Source organism: Aspergillus campestris (genome assembly GCF_002847485.1).
Source record: "Aspergillus campestris IBT 28561 chromosome Unknown P168scaffold_4, whole genome shotgun sequence".
NCBI lineage: Eukaryota > Fungi > Ascomycota > Eurotiomycetes > Eurotiales > Aspergillaceae > Aspergillus > Aspergillus campestris.
Genome location: NW_020194339.1, coordinates 625,230 through 638,977, shown reverse-complemented (window position 1 = coordinate 638,977; position 13,748 = coordinate 625,230). Strand labels below are relative to the sequence as shown.

The 13,748-nt window shown below is 53.9% G+C and overlaps 6 protein-coding genes across 6 annotated transcripts; 5 read left to right on the top strand and 1 right to left on the bottom strand.

Moving 5' to 3' along the window:
- Positions 1-442: 442 nt before the first annotated feature.
- Positions 443-2,636, top strand: P168DRAFT_303322 (uncharacterized protein; the record flags this gene model as incomplete). Its single annotated transcript, XM_024838742.1, has 7 exons — positions 443-947; positions 998-1,095; positions 1,142-1,312; positions 1,537-2,050; positions 2,104-2,293; positions 2,350-2,519; positions 2,606-2,636. Exons 1-7 carry the CDS (start codon positions 532-534, stop codon positions 2,634-2,636), a joined length of 1,590 nt encoding a protein of 529 aa, XP_024694135.1. The 5' UTR covers positions 443-531.
- A 1,781-nt stretch (positions 2,637-4,417) lies between these two features.
- P168DRAFT_250278 (ankyrin repeat domain-containing protein) lies at positions 4,418-5,019 on the top strand. Its single transcript, XM_024834208.1, has one exon. It carries the CDS (start codon positions 4,657-4,659, stop codon positions 5,011-5,013), a length of 357 nt encoding a protein of 118 aa, XP_024694134.1. The 5' UTR covers positions 4,418-4,656; the 3' UTR covers positions 5,014-5,019.
- A 670-nt stretch (positions 5,020-5,689) lies between these two features.
- On the bottom strand, positions 5,690-7,615 carry P168DRAFT_340962 (Dyp-type peroxidase; the record flags this gene model as incomplete). Its single annotated transcript, XM_024841796.1, has 6 exons — positions 5,690-5,934; positions 5,988-6,344; positions 6,401-6,660; positions 6,716-6,805; positions 6,864-7,514; positions 7,572-7,615. 6 exons carry the CDS (start codon positions 7,613-7,615, stop codon positions 5,690-5,692), a joined length of 1,647 nt encoding a protein of 548 aa, XP_024694133.1.
- Positions 7,616-7,849: 234 nt separating this feature from the next.
- Positions 7,850-8,622, top strand: P168DRAFT_317060 (uncharacterized protein; the record flags this gene model as incomplete). Its single annotated transcript, XM_024840071.1, has 4 exons — positions 7,850-7,891; positions 7,945-8,065; positions 8,125-8,403; positions 8,474-8,622. 4 exons carry the CDS (start codon positions 7,850-7,852, stop codon positions 8,620-8,622), a joined length of 591 nt encoding a protein of 196 aa, XP_024694132.1.
- A 384-nt stretch (positions 8,623-9,006) lies between these two features.
- Positions 9,007-11,388, top strand: P168DRAFT_317059 (galactose oxidase precursor; the record flags this gene model as incomplete). The annotated part of the gene is made up of 1 exon (XM_024840070.1): positions 9,007-11,388. The coding sequence occupies one exon, from the start codon at positions 9,007-9,009 to the stop codon at positions 11,386-11,388; it is 2,382 nt and encodes a 793-aa protein (XP_024694131.1).
- A 1,222-nt stretch (positions 11,389-12,610) lies between these two features.
- Positions 12,611-13,560, top strand: P168DRAFT_280461 (uncharacterized protein; the record flags this gene model as incomplete). Its single annotated transcript, XM_024835869.1, has 5 exons — positions 12,611-12,616; positions 12,708-12,801; positions 13,122-13,194; positions 13,227-13,318; positions 13,517-13,560. The coding sequence occupies 5 exons, from the start codon at positions 12,611-12,613 to the stop codon at positions 13,558-13,560; spliced, it is 309 nt and encodes a 102-aa protein (XP_024694130.1).
- Positions 13,561-13,748: the final 188 nt, after the last annotated feature.

Sequence of the window (13,748 nt, the reverse complement as noted above, 5' to 3'; positions counted from 1 at the left end):
TGCGATGTTTGCCAGTCGAGGTAGATTGTTGTCTTTGTTTGTGGTCAGCTTCGCGGTAAACAGTAGCCGTATATCTCGGAGTAAGATAATAACGGTATGTCGTGGCCCAAACTACCAGGAATATGTTTGTTGGGTGCCGACATGACTGGACTTGACAGTAACTATATAGATCAATATCGCTGTTCCTTGTCCAAAGCGCCTGTGAAGACAGCTTGTGATTGTGGTCTGATGGGTATACTAAAAGTAGTCTTCTTTCCCCTTTTTGCTACAGTAAAATAGGTACAGATATTTTCCATAATATACACTTTCCTATTATTTTCCCGTAAGACATGTTTGTAAAGAGACCATCTATCCATATATGGACTAGTTTATCCTAGCATGGGTGGCTGAGGCCCGATCCACAGCCTCGTGCCCCTCCGCGAGCTCATACATCAAACGGTATCTCTAATGCTCAAGAGTAAACTGCCTCCTACCGTGGAATGGTGCTTCAAGCAGCCTTGGTTCTAATTTGCGTGTTCATGCGCACTCAATATGATTGAACCGATCGGCCTCGTAGGCACTCTCATCGCCATCGTCCAGGTATGTGGTAAGCTGGTGTCGGTGTGCTATGATTACCGCATGGGCGTCCGAAATGCCCCCAAAGATATCTCTCGAATCCTGGACGAGGTCACCAGTGTCGGGAGCATTGCACAGCAATTAGTGAAGGCCGTTGAATTGGACGATGCCTCGTCTTTGCCGTCTTTACAGGCGATGGAAGGGGATAATGGCACTCTCCGCAGGTGTTTGGTCGAATTGCAGGACCTGAAAGCAAGCTTGAGATTGGGGAAAGTCTCGAGTTTGAGGCGTGCTCTTGCGTGGCCGTTGCAACGTGCAGACGCGGAAACAAGATTGCAAGTTCTTGCGACCATCAAGAGCACGCTGCAATTGGCACTGGCGGCTGACAATATGTGAGTGGTTTGTTATAGAATACCCGTGACTTTGCTGACGGCTCGTGTAGTCAAAACATGATGGAGGTATTAAGCCTCACCCGGTCGTTGCCGAGTGTGGAAAAGAAGATTACTAGACTCTCGGAGAGTGTGACTCAATCTGACGAGGGTAAGATGAGACTCAGAGTTGATAACACCCCTATTGATTGTCTTAGATCATCAACTCGCTGAGCTTTTCAACCAGCTGGGTGGACGCAGTCAATCAGCCAAGCAAGAGCAAGAGTACCAAAAATGTGTTCCAGCTACTGGTGACTGGCTCTTGAACACAGCGCAGTACATGGAATGGAAGACCAGCCCCAACAATTTATTGTGGATCAAGGGAGCTGGTAAGTGACGCCCTCAGCTCTGAGCTTCATCGACCACTGACCACCCTGCTTTAGCTGGGTGTGGTAAAACCGTTCTATGGTACGTAAGCTCTCTGTTCAAATAAATGGGCTAGTGTCTTTGTGTTTAATTGATGCGCTGACTACTAGCAGTTCAAAGATCATTAAAGATCTTCAAGACTATTGTGGCGGAGACCAAAGTAGCAGCCTATGCTATTTCTTCATAGATGCATCGGAAGAAAGAAAAGTCGACATCAATCGCGTGTATGGATCCTTCGCTAGGCAGCTGGTTCATCAAGGGGCAACCATTCCTCGCTATTTCATGAGAAGGAGGAGGATGTATAGCAGACTTTCCGACAAACAGCAGTCAGTTCCATGGAAGCAGCTAGTGCAAAACCTCTTAATGCAATTCGAGCATAGTTACATTGTTCTCGATGGTCTCGACGAATGTGAAGATTACCTCCAGGACGGAATTCCCGGGATTACGGAATTCATTAAGGAGACGATGAAGCAGACACAAGAACAACGGCATTTGATTGTAACCGGCCGAAACTTGGAGCAGCTTCGAACTGCTTTCGAAGGCCTCAAGACCTCCACCATTACAATCGACGACTCCACGGTGAATCTTGATATACAGACAGCACTGCGATACCAGCTCTCGCATCAGGCCAAATTTGCCCGGTGGCCAATATCGTTAAAGAGGAAGATTGAACAGTCTCTCTTGGCCCAAGCCAATGGATCGTGCGTACTCAGTTTGATCAATAGAACTGTTGAATGGCTGACACCTTTTGCAGATTTCGTTGGATGGACTGCCAGTTACAGACACTGCGACGGTGTGCGACACCACAGGCGGTGCAAAAAGCTCTCAACGATCTACCAAAGTCATTGGAGGAACACTACACCATGATACTCGACAAAATAGATGAAAGCAACCGCATGTCCGTGAAGAGCCTCCTACGCTGGGTAGCCTTTGCTCTTCGGCCGGTGAGTGGTCATCACAATAGGAAGTCAAGAATCATTCCACTCTGACGCATCTGCAGCTATCTCTTGATGAGATCACAAGCGCCATAGCTATCAATGCCGATAGTGAAGGCATTCCTTTTTTTGACGAGGCCTTAGAGCTTCTCGATCCAGAAGGCTTCATTGATTCCTGCTCCAGTCTTGTCTCGACTTACTGCGGTGGCGACGAAACGAGTGGCACCCAGGATGTGTATGTCAAGCTGGCACATTTCACCGTTCGAGAGTTCCTCGCTTCTGATGTAATCTTGCGAGGCTCGTGCTCCGACTTCTTCATAGACAGCAGCTTGTCTCATGCGGTCCTGGCTAACTGTAGCCTTGCGTACTTTCACCATGCGGTTCAGTCTGCCGCTGGCGACCTCTGGACTTATCATCCGCTGGCACGCTATGTAGGGCGCTTTTGGTATGTGCATAAAGACCTTTCTCAGGGCGCTTGGCAATACAATGAGCTAGAGTCTATTTTACTCGATCTGTTTGACGAAGATGGGCCTTATCTTAGGCTATGGAGAAAAGTGGCAAATGTTGACCGACCATGGCTGCGGGATGAATCGAGCGACACCAATGACCATACAGCACTATATTACTCTTCCTACTGTGGTTTGACACGAGTGGTGAAAGCAGTTCTCGACAAAGGCGCGTCGCCAAATGTCTCCGGCGGCTTGTACCACCGTCCACTACAAGCAGCCGCATACATGGGTCACCTGGAAATAGTCCACTTACTGATAGAGGCAAGGGCCGAAGTCAACGCAAAAGGCGGTGCTCTGAGTACGGCGCTTGGTGCAGCAGCTGCCCAAGGTCATCTAGATGTCGCTCTCACGCTGCTAGAGGCTGGTGCCAAGGTCAACTTCCCAGACCCATGGGATTCTAGCGGCCAGAGGTCTGATCCTTTATATCTCGCCGTCGCGGGTGGCCATTTGCCTGTCTGTGAAGCCCTACTCAATAAAGGAGCCGGTGACTACCACCACTCCAAAGGATACCCTCCATCGGCCCTAGTGGTTGCAGTTTGCAGTGGCCGTCTTGATATCGTGAAGACATTGCTGGGGTGTGAGCGCATTACAACCGCAAGGGGAATGAAGCACGGGAACTCAGCACTTATTAGATCTGTCCAAAGTGGCATCACTGCCGCCCAGTATCAGGCCGCGGCTGGCGGCCACGTCGACATATTGCGCGAGTTGCTAGCCCATGGAATTACAAGAGACGAAGCATTAAGATACGCAGCTCGAGCAGGTGACGAGAAGCTTGTACGACAGTATCTAGACGAGGGTCTCGACGTCAACAGCCACGCGAAATCCTCCTCGGATCACCCAATAGCTCTCCAATCGGCGATAGAAGGCGGCCATACTGCGATTGTGCATGAGCTGCTATCTCGCGGAGCAGACCCCAACCTGGAGTCAAGCCATTCGACGCCTTTGGGAGCTGCAGTAGACGCAGGGAGTTTTGAACTCGCCCAAGTCTTGATAAATGCAGGCGCAAGAGTGGATGCCCATTCGGCTCTACAAAGCGCTCTATCACAGAAGAGGAAAGATCTTGTTGATCTCCTCCTGCAAAACGGAGCAGATACACACCGGAGCTTACGAGATGCTGTTTATGGTCCCGATCTTTGGGCCTTCCAGTTGCTAATGGATAGAGGAGCAGATATTCAACGCCAAGAGCCCGATGATAAGACCTCCATATTGGGAGCGGCCGCATGGGGTGGTTCAGTCTCTATCGTAACATATTTGCTCGACAACGGATTGCAGAATCAGCTCAACCCTGGACCTGAAGACACGCCGTCTCTGCTTGATGCTGTTGCCGCCACTCGGCCACTCATTGTGGAGCTGCTGATCCAGCGTGGGGCTGATGTTAATGCCTGCCCCCAGGCAGCCGACGAGCGTCGTTTCACGGGACCCCACACTTCGTCAGACGGTTGTCGCTGGTGGCCGCCTGATCCACTATGCGAAACAGCACTGACACTGGCAGTCAAGGCAAACAATCGAGATATAGCCGAGCTTTTGATGCGACATGGCGCAATGGTCTCACCGAGTTCGCCCGACACAGTCGGTACACCCCTTTTGTACGCGGTAAGAGATCAAAACTCCGACCTTATCAATGCTCTGCTGGGCAGGGGTGCCGATCCAAATCAGAGAGGCACCATCGTGAAGAAGGGAAAGCCATCGTTTCCCCTCCTCGTTGCAGCAGAGTCTGGCAACCCCGCAATTATCGACTCGCTCTTGGAAGCGGGTTCAAAATTAAATGATCAGGACTCTGAAGGCTTCAGTGCTTTGCATGTTGCGGCTGCCTGTCGCACATCGGACGGGCTCAAGTCACTCCTCCACAAACACGGTGCGGACATGAATGCAAGGCTTTTGAACGGCAGTCTACCAATCCATTCGGCTGCATCAAGGGGCGCCCGGGAAAATCTTGGGATATTACTCGATGCCGGCGCAGACATCAACGCTAGAAACGACAATGGTCGCACGCCCCTGCATTGGGCAGCAGACAATGGCAACTGGGAGACGATCGAAGCTCTCCTGGAACGGGGAGCCCGGGTAGATGTGAAATCTCAAGACGACGGAGCCAATACTCCGGTGGACATGGCTTATTTGGCAAAGGGTAAATCACTCTGGGCTGGTAGGATTTTCTGGGCTGACTGGAAGGACGAGAGGATAGAGAGGCTGCTGCAGAGACTGAAAGAAGCGTCAGATTGAGTGAGGACTTGAATATCCGGTGAGATGGTGGCGATAATCATCAACTTGAGATACACCATCTAGAATTCGTCATATGCAGTTGCTTGAACACCATACTGTTGACTTTACTAGTCGTCTATATTAAATCCCTTCAAGCCAAATTATAGCCGTTAAGATTCAGGGTGTTTATGCTGGGGCCCTGAAGTCGGGCGCGTACTCCACAAAGGTGTCCAGCATGCCCATCAAGCCCTTCACCTCCTCTTCGATGGCTGGAATCGGTCATCCATGATCGTCTCAAGGGTAAAGATCGACATACCATCGGCATAGTGGCCAGTCTCCATCCCCGGGCAGATGCTCATGATCAGCCAGCCACCCCTTGCTTGGCGTACTGGGCACTGAATTTGGCGACCGTCATGGAAGTCCATCCTTCTGATATCCAATCTAGCTCATCCCAAGTTGCCTGCTTTGCAGTGATACATCCAGGAAACATGAGTCTCGTGAATACTTGTCTCTTTGGCGCTGCCACTGGGCTGTGCAGTGCCACGGCATCCAGTCCGATTGGCCTTGACTGATCCACCACGAACAAAGCGATCTGGGGGCGAGCGACCCGGCGCATGTCAGGCTACGAAGTTGAATAAAAGATATAAGTTTCAAGACCGGGTTGATTGCATGCCTGCTCCTAAAGACATGGTATATCCTACTCCACCGGGTCCACAAACACCGACTGCAAGGCCTTGATCGACGGCGTGAAGAAATACTCCCCTCCGCGCTGGTCGATCCACGGCAGATAGCCCATCTCCAGCTGCTTGGCTTTGTCCCCGTCGTAGATGCCGAACTTGGGCACCGGGTGGTCGGCGCGGTTGCGCTGGCTGACGATGGGGTCCTGGCCAGGGACCATGTCCAGCCCCTGCTTGCCCGAGAACACCTCGTTGCTGGCCCAGCCTGGTGATGTGAGCGTCGGACAGGGCCGGTCAGGGGGCTGACGGGGAACTTACGACTCGTCAGGAAATTGAAACCATTGCGGAAGTCGCCCTGGTAGCACATGAAGTAAATGCCTCGCTTGGGTCGCTGTTCACGCGGCTTATCCTCTTCGCCCTCCTCGATTTCCGGGCCAAAGGTGACGCTGCGACGCAGAATTACGTTGGTGTTGTTCCAGTAGTTGTCCCCAGCCGAGACATGCATGTCGCCATCCTTCGAGATGAAGAGGTCGGCACGAGGGCGCATCTTGCGGATGTGCGCGGCAATCGGACACTTGAGCTCCTTCGGGGTGTTATAGTGGTACTTGTACTCGAAATTGTTGGCCAAGGGATTCTGGGAATCCGAGTTCTCGCCGTTGATCGCGACGGGGGTCCCTGTGGGCACCATGAGCGTCATCGTCCGCCGTGACGGGGGCCAGGACCATGCCTACCGTTCTTCCATCGTCCGATCATATAAGCCGCCAGCTTCTCACCGGTGCCGTCGTTGAAGGATTCCAAGTGCTTGGACTCGTCCTTCACGAACCTGTAGGACCGCATCAGTCCGACTCTCTCATACAGGGGGGACCAGAGCAAACCGTACTTGTTGAACTCGTGCACATTCTCCTCGATCTCGCGGAATGCCAGATAACTGCCGTCCGTGGCCCACTCCGGCGACTTAGTGTTGTCCCCGGTGCGGTTGAGGAAAATCACGCTAACAAGGGGGTCAGTATCCCGACCTCGATGGGTGGATTAGGGCTGCGACTTACCCCGGAGCAGTCGCTGGGGGCTCGCCCTCCTTGGGCGGCAGGTCCAGGCCATGGATGTTAGGCTGGGAAATCTGATCTTCGAAGCCAAAACTAAGAGAAACAGGTGAGCGAGGAACGTCATCTACAGGCGCCCTACGGCAACACTCACTGCTCCTTGCCCCGGAGGCTCTCCTGGCCCTTCCGCTGCGCCTTGCCATCGGCATTGCGGACGTGACCCTCCTTGGTCAGCGTGATCTCCACGCTGGCCTGGTCCTTGTCCACTTGCGCATTGCCGGTAATGCCGAAGTTGCTCTTGAGGTCCTTGATCGTGGCCTCCAGCTCCTCCTCGCGCTGGGCAGCGACGATGAACATGCCGTCGCACCGCCAATTGTCGTTGTTTTGGGGCCAGTCCTTGGGCGGCTTGTACTCGTCGGCCAGCGACTCGGGCTCGTCGGGCCCTTCAAAGACCATGTCCTGGTACATGCCGCGCTCATGCAGCAGGTCCCGCAGCTTCACCTCGTCGTACGGCCCAACCAGCTTGGTTGTGCCCTTGCCAGAGAAGGCGACATTGATGGCATTGAACGTGTGGCGCTCCTCGGGAAGCGTGTCTACTCGATCGTGGGCCTCATCGAAGCCGCCATGTGTGTTGAAATACTCCTTGCACTGGGCGCCGGTGGCGATCTTGCCAGGTTTCTTAGGGTCATTTTGGTCAGTCACCAGCTTGCGCAGGTGGTCTTTGAACGTGGTGAAAGATTCATCGTCTTCGAGGTCTTTGATCTTGAAGAACAGGAAGGATTCGTAGTATCGGGGAAGACGAGGCCTGTTGATGACCCGTTAGCATCGTGATCCGCTGACGAGATGGCGAGAACATGCGCACCAGATACTGCCCTGGATGTTGGCGGGGTCGACTTCAGACGGCATATTGAAATGACAGTCGCTACAGATGGATTCAGAGATGTGATCCTGCCGGTTGCCCTCATGGCCCCAGCCGGACAGACGGATTCTTATGGCCATGCCCCTCCCCGCTGCCGTGGTGGCCGACGAGTGCCATGACCAATGAGAGGCGCGTGTTTCTAATCTCTGCCAGTGGCAGCACTTCCATCCGTGCGAATTCAGCTCGGAGGAGACACGACATCACCAGCAGCTCCATGTATCATGGAGCTGCTCACGGCCCAGGCCAATCAGAGCCATGTGTTGGTAACAGCTGAAACTTGCAGGAGTGTTGCGTTGTCGCTGTCTGCGTCATCTAGGACGGCACATCACCATGCACGCCGCGTGGACTCGACGCAGGAAAGCGATATGATCTCCGCAGCCGGCTTTCGCAGGCTGAGGTGCAAGGGCCCCGGCCCACGCACTATTGGCTGTGCGGTGGTGAGCTGAAGAATAGCGGCTCCGCAGAATGCCCTAGCTGCCTGCTAGTTGCAGCACAGTGGAGTTGGCGCCATGTAGCCATCTAGATCGAGCACCCGAACTCCTCCCGAACACCTGCGCGCAGTGGGTGACGGGGTCCACTGGGGGACCATCGGCGGGTCAACAGGAGTTACGAGCTAGGACTAGGAGTAAGATGGAGGACAGGGTGGGTGCAGTGAAAAAATTCTGCATCTTGCAGCTCTGGGATTGCAGTGGAGAGGCGTGCACGGCCGGCAGCTCTCGCGGATGCCCTCACATTGCGGCCATCGGCTTCCGACTGACGAGCATGCCAGTGTTGCGTAAGGTCTGGAATGTGCCAGTCGATCTGTCTTCATGCCAGTCTGTACGAACGGCCCGCCTGCATAACAGCTGATGGCCAGCGGGCGTCGAGAGATGTCGTCTCGGGAAACGCCAACGTCAAGCAAAGCGCCTCTCGGGGCCGCGTCGATCTTCCGCTAGGACTACGATGCGGTGTGAACCATGATCGGTTGTCTAATGAAGGGCTTTTCCGGTGCTAGGGGCCCAGTGGGTCCGGCGTGGAGCAGCGCTAGAACTAGGGTGCGGTGTGAACCAAGATCGATTGCCTAATAATGACTGTTTTCGGTGCTTGGGGAGGTATAGTGGGCCCGGCATGGAGTTGCGCTGCAGATCGCAATGTCGGGTGCATCACCAAGGGCCCCAAAAATGGGGCCCAAATGGAACATCTCAGCTCAACCACCTACGTCACGACCGGGTGCAGAAGGGATTCCAAATCACTTTCAAGACCGGACCTGTGTGAGCGTCGTCTGTGGTGGGTTGGGAGGTTGCCCCGGCAAGATGCCCTTCTGCTATTTCTACCCCGGCCGGTCCATGCACACTGTTCTCCCTCCCGACAGCCAACTTTGTCGCACTTTCTGTTGAGAATGAAGTTCCATTGGGCCTCGAGCTTGCTCCTCGGGCTGCTCGCTCGCTCTGCGGACGCCTCCGCGGAGTCTCACAAGTCTCACATCCCTTTTGCTACCGATTCGAGCCACATCCAGCCCGAGACCCAAGGGCCCATCGACCCCGAGGCCTACCTCTGGCAAGCCCGGCCGCACGGCGGCAAGCTCCTCCCGCGCGACCAGTTCACGGCGCACTGCTCCAGCATCGCCGACGGCAGCCGGTGCGAGTTTGCCAACGACGGGCTCGCCGAAACCCACTGGTCCAGTGAGCCGCACTCGCCGCACTCGCCGTACTCGCCGCATGGCCGGGACGTACTCACCCTGGACCTGCACACAGTGCACAACGTGAACGGCATCAGCATGCGGCCGCTCCTGGGCGAGAAGGACCGCGGCCAGATCGCCAAGCACGAGATCTGGGTCAGCAAGGATAACTTGGCTTGGACGAACGTCGCTTACGGCACCTGGGGCTGGAACAAGAGCCCCAAGATGTCTGCCTTCGAGGCCATCCCAGCCCGCTATGTCCAAATCAAGGCCATGAGCGAGGCGCTGCCGCCCAAGGAGCCCAGCAAGAAGTATGACGACGCCGTGATCAAGGTCGTCGACGTCAACGTCTACACCACCGCCGCGGTGCTCCCGCACGAGCCGGCCAAGGGCGTCTGGGGCCCGACCCTGGACCTGCCCATCACAGCCGCGGCGGGCGCGCATACCTTTGGCAAGAACGGGGACCACAACATCATGCTCTGGTCCGCGTGGACCGACGACCGGTTCTTTGCGTCGCCGGGCGGCAAAACGTTCACGGCTACCTGGAACCCGTTAGATGGAGATATCGTGCAGACCAACGTCACCAACACGTACCACGACATGTTCTGCCCGGGCATCTCGATGGATGTCGACGGCAACATCATCGTGTCGGGCGGTGCGGACTCGCAGAAGACCAGCATCTACGACGGCGAGGAGTGGATCCCCGGCCCCGACATGAACCTCCACCGCGGCTACCACTCGTCGACGACGCTGTCCAACGGCAAGGTCTTCGCCATCGGCGGCTCGTGGAGCGGCGGCTCCAACATGCCCAAGGACGGCGAAATCTACGACCCCGAGGCCAAGCGCTGGCGCATCCTGCCGAACATCAAGGCGGACCACATCCACACGGTCGACATCCCGCTGCGCAACGACAACCACGCCTGGCTGTTTGGCTGGAAGAACGGCAGCGTGTTCCACGCCGGCCCCAGCCGTCGGATGCTGTGGTTTGACACGCACGGCGACGGCGCGGTGACGAATGCCACGCGCCGCCTCAACGACCAGGACTCGACCTCGGGCAACGCCGTCATGTTCGACGCCTTGAACGGCAAGATCCTAACATTTGGCGGCCAGGAGTTCTACGACGGATCGTACGGCCACCGCAATGCGCACCTCATCACCATCAAGGAGCCCTACAGCAAGCCGCGGGTCGCCGTGGCCGGCAAGAACGGCACCGAGGGCGTCAAGGGCGCCGGCGGCATGTACAACCAGCGCGTGTACCACACCTCGGTCGTGCTGCCGGACGGCACGGTGTTCATCACCGGCGGGGAGATCTACGGCGTGCCCTTCAACGAGGCGGAGCGCGACGTCCAGCTGACGCCCGAGATCTACCACCCGGAGTGGGACATCTTCCTGCCGCTGAAGCAGAACAACATCGTGCGCGTCTACCACAGCCTGTCGATCCTGCTGCCGGACGCCACCGTGCTGAACGGCGGCAGCGGGCTGTGCGGCAACTGCACGGCCAACCACTACGACGCGCAGATCTTCAAGCCGCCGTACCTGTTCCGCGAGAACGGCACCGAGGCCTTGCGCCCCACCCAGCCGGAGATCGTCGACCGCAAATTCCGCGTGCCGGTGGGCGGCAAGCTGGCCTTCCAGACGGATGCCGACATCCGCAACGCCTCGTTGGTCCGTCTGGGCACGGTCTCCCACACGGTCAACACTGACCAGCGCCGCATTCCGCTGGAGTTCGTCGCCTCCCACGATGTCGATGCCGATGTCGATGCCGATGCCGCGCCCCGCCGTGCGGTGTTCCACGCCGACATCCCGAACGATGCGGGCATCGCGCTCCCGGGGTACTACATGCTCTTCGTGATGAACGACAAGGGCGTTCCCAGCCTCGCGGCCAACGTCAAGATTGAGCTACCTTCAACCTCGCAGGCCTCGACGGCGCAGGAGTACGTGAGTGACGTCGCGGAGGAGGATGTGGAAGATGTGGACGAGCCGGAGGCCGACTGTGACATGGAGATGGACGACGAGGAGGTCCAGGGCGTGATGATGGCGCTGTATTCGGCCACTCGCAAGCTCTGGAGCTCGCACAAGCCGGTGCTGGTGCAGCAGGATTAGATGGAGGGAGCGGTGGTATGGTTTGTACCAATAGGAGTGTAGTGTAAGACGATGTTTCTATAGTTGACCGAAGAATTCAAGGGTTTACCATTGAACCGTACATCATGTCTGTAGGTCTTTATTGTAGAGTGTGAAGACACAGGCTCCCACTTAGCTTTCAGCCATGATGTGCCAGGCGAGATATGTTGAAGTCATGTCCGGTCTGCTATAGGGAAATCTTCACCGGATACTATAATAAAGTGCTGAGTATTTTGCTGTTCCACCCCGTCTATATCAGGGTGTCTTTTGTCCGTGATATTTTCATCTTGGGCTCTGCCCTCTTGCCGGGCAGGCTGTTTCTTCCGAACGGCCAAGACGCGACACCATGGGTAGCAACGCCAGTAGTTGATTGTTTCCGTGCTTTCTGAAGGGAGAAATGCTTGGCAGGCACGGCATATAATGAGAAATATCTGGAAGCTATGTGTGTAAGCAAGAAAACCTGCATCTGGAGCCTCTTCGGATTAGCAAAGCTACATAATTATATACAGGAACAATCCTGGGCTATTGCTTGGTCAGTGAGCTTCTCACGGCTTGTGTTGAATGATCATGCTCAACCCTACTCATTATCCCATCAGATCTCTATCCAAAGGTTTTCATTCATTATAAAGCGTGCAGTGTTCACTGTTGGCAGAGTGTTTGCTTGAATCGTGACTGTATGTCCTGTTATGTACCCTGTTATGTTCATAGATGGGTTCCTATCCACTGCTTTGATTCTGACAATGGCAGAGTTCTGCAAAAATATATAAAAGAGCCCTAGTAATACAAATCCAGTCATGCGCATCATTGGGTTACAGAGATTAATATCAATATACAACAAGTACCTTCTAATATATTCACACGGGTATAAAGAACCCCGAGTACAGTATATAACCAGTGATTCAGACTTGACAACAGTGATTCTTCCCGCTTTGTCAATGAGGACTCACAGCCTGTGGAATCTTATAGATAGGTTATAATATCTTTTGGTAGAGCTATCAGGCACAGTGATTAGCGGACTTTGGAGGATCATCTCTTGTCTTGGTTTCTCTGTTTCCTGCGTAGGCGCCTGGGGTACGTCTGTTTTCAATTGAGCTTGAATAACATATTTAGCTTTTGCTTTTCGCTGAAGATAGTGGATGCATTTTGTCATAACTAGCCGGGATATTAAGTACCCAATGTATATTATAGCAAATCTTTCGAAGTGATGTACGTGTGTACGAGGTGTTTGTACGGATAAACAGTTACTGTGTTAGCGGGTAGATTATATATCGGCTAGTCAGGTGAAGAGATGTAAGAAATAGTTACCAACAACTATCAACAATTACCAAGAAAACACCTACAGTGACCGAGTCAAGGATAACTTACTCATGAGCTTTATGTCTTCTATTCTATTTGGTAAGTGAATTGTCATACTCGACACTCCCTACTGATACTATCGATGTTGATAACACTTCGACATGGCATCAATGTCCAGTATCTACGGAGACACAGATTTATATAGACACCAACTTCTCATTCAACTACCATTCAGCTTTGAAGGTAACACTAACGTCCATATCTTCATACACTGCATTATTCTGTCGGATATAAGTGATACAAAGCCTAGAGATACAAAGACTGAAAAAGCCGAAGCGCTACTACATTCCCCTCCTCCAGATACTCCGACCGAACAACCACCAAAGAACAAACAAACAGAATATCTATGATATCTGCAGAGTATACCCCAGAAACAACAGTCCAAGGAAAAAGCTACCCCACTCATCTTCTCAACCCTCAAGTAAAAGCGAGGTAAGACACCACGGAACTATATTCTAGAACAGACCCCAAAAGGGCCAGCCAGGCCATCAGCAGATTAGTTCCCCCGCAGCGCTCAGATCCAGAAACATATCACGCACTCCGTCACGCCCAGCGAGTAGGTATTAAGAATGGAGGGGCTCTCCTGCAAGGGACGAGAAAAGAGAGGGGGTGTGAGACGAGGGGGGACGAGCGTAGAGGGAGGGGGGGAGGGGAGGGGTCTGTCTCCCTCACAGGCGGGCATAATCTATTGATATTAATTTCGGTTGTGATCATCATGTTAATCTAACTCTGGATAACTGGATGTTTTCTACAGATGTTATTCAAGGGGATGGTAGTTATGGATTTGTGAATGGGTAGGTTACGCCATGAGTGCAGAATGGAAATGGCTCTGATCTTCGACCAAGGGATGAATGGGTTATGGCAGGTTTCGCGAAGATCCTTGAGAGCAACACGAAGCAGCCAAGCTCTGACGTTAGAAAGGGACTAAAACAGGGAAAGAAGGATAGGAAAAGGTACTTTTGTCCATCACGAATCTGGAACCCTTT

What these genes read in the sequence shown, in the direction of transcription:
- P168DRAFT_250278 (XM_024834208.1), top strand. Translation starts at nt 4,657, where the DNA reads ATGAATGCAAGGCTTTTGAACGGCAGTCTACCAATCCATTCGGCTGCA.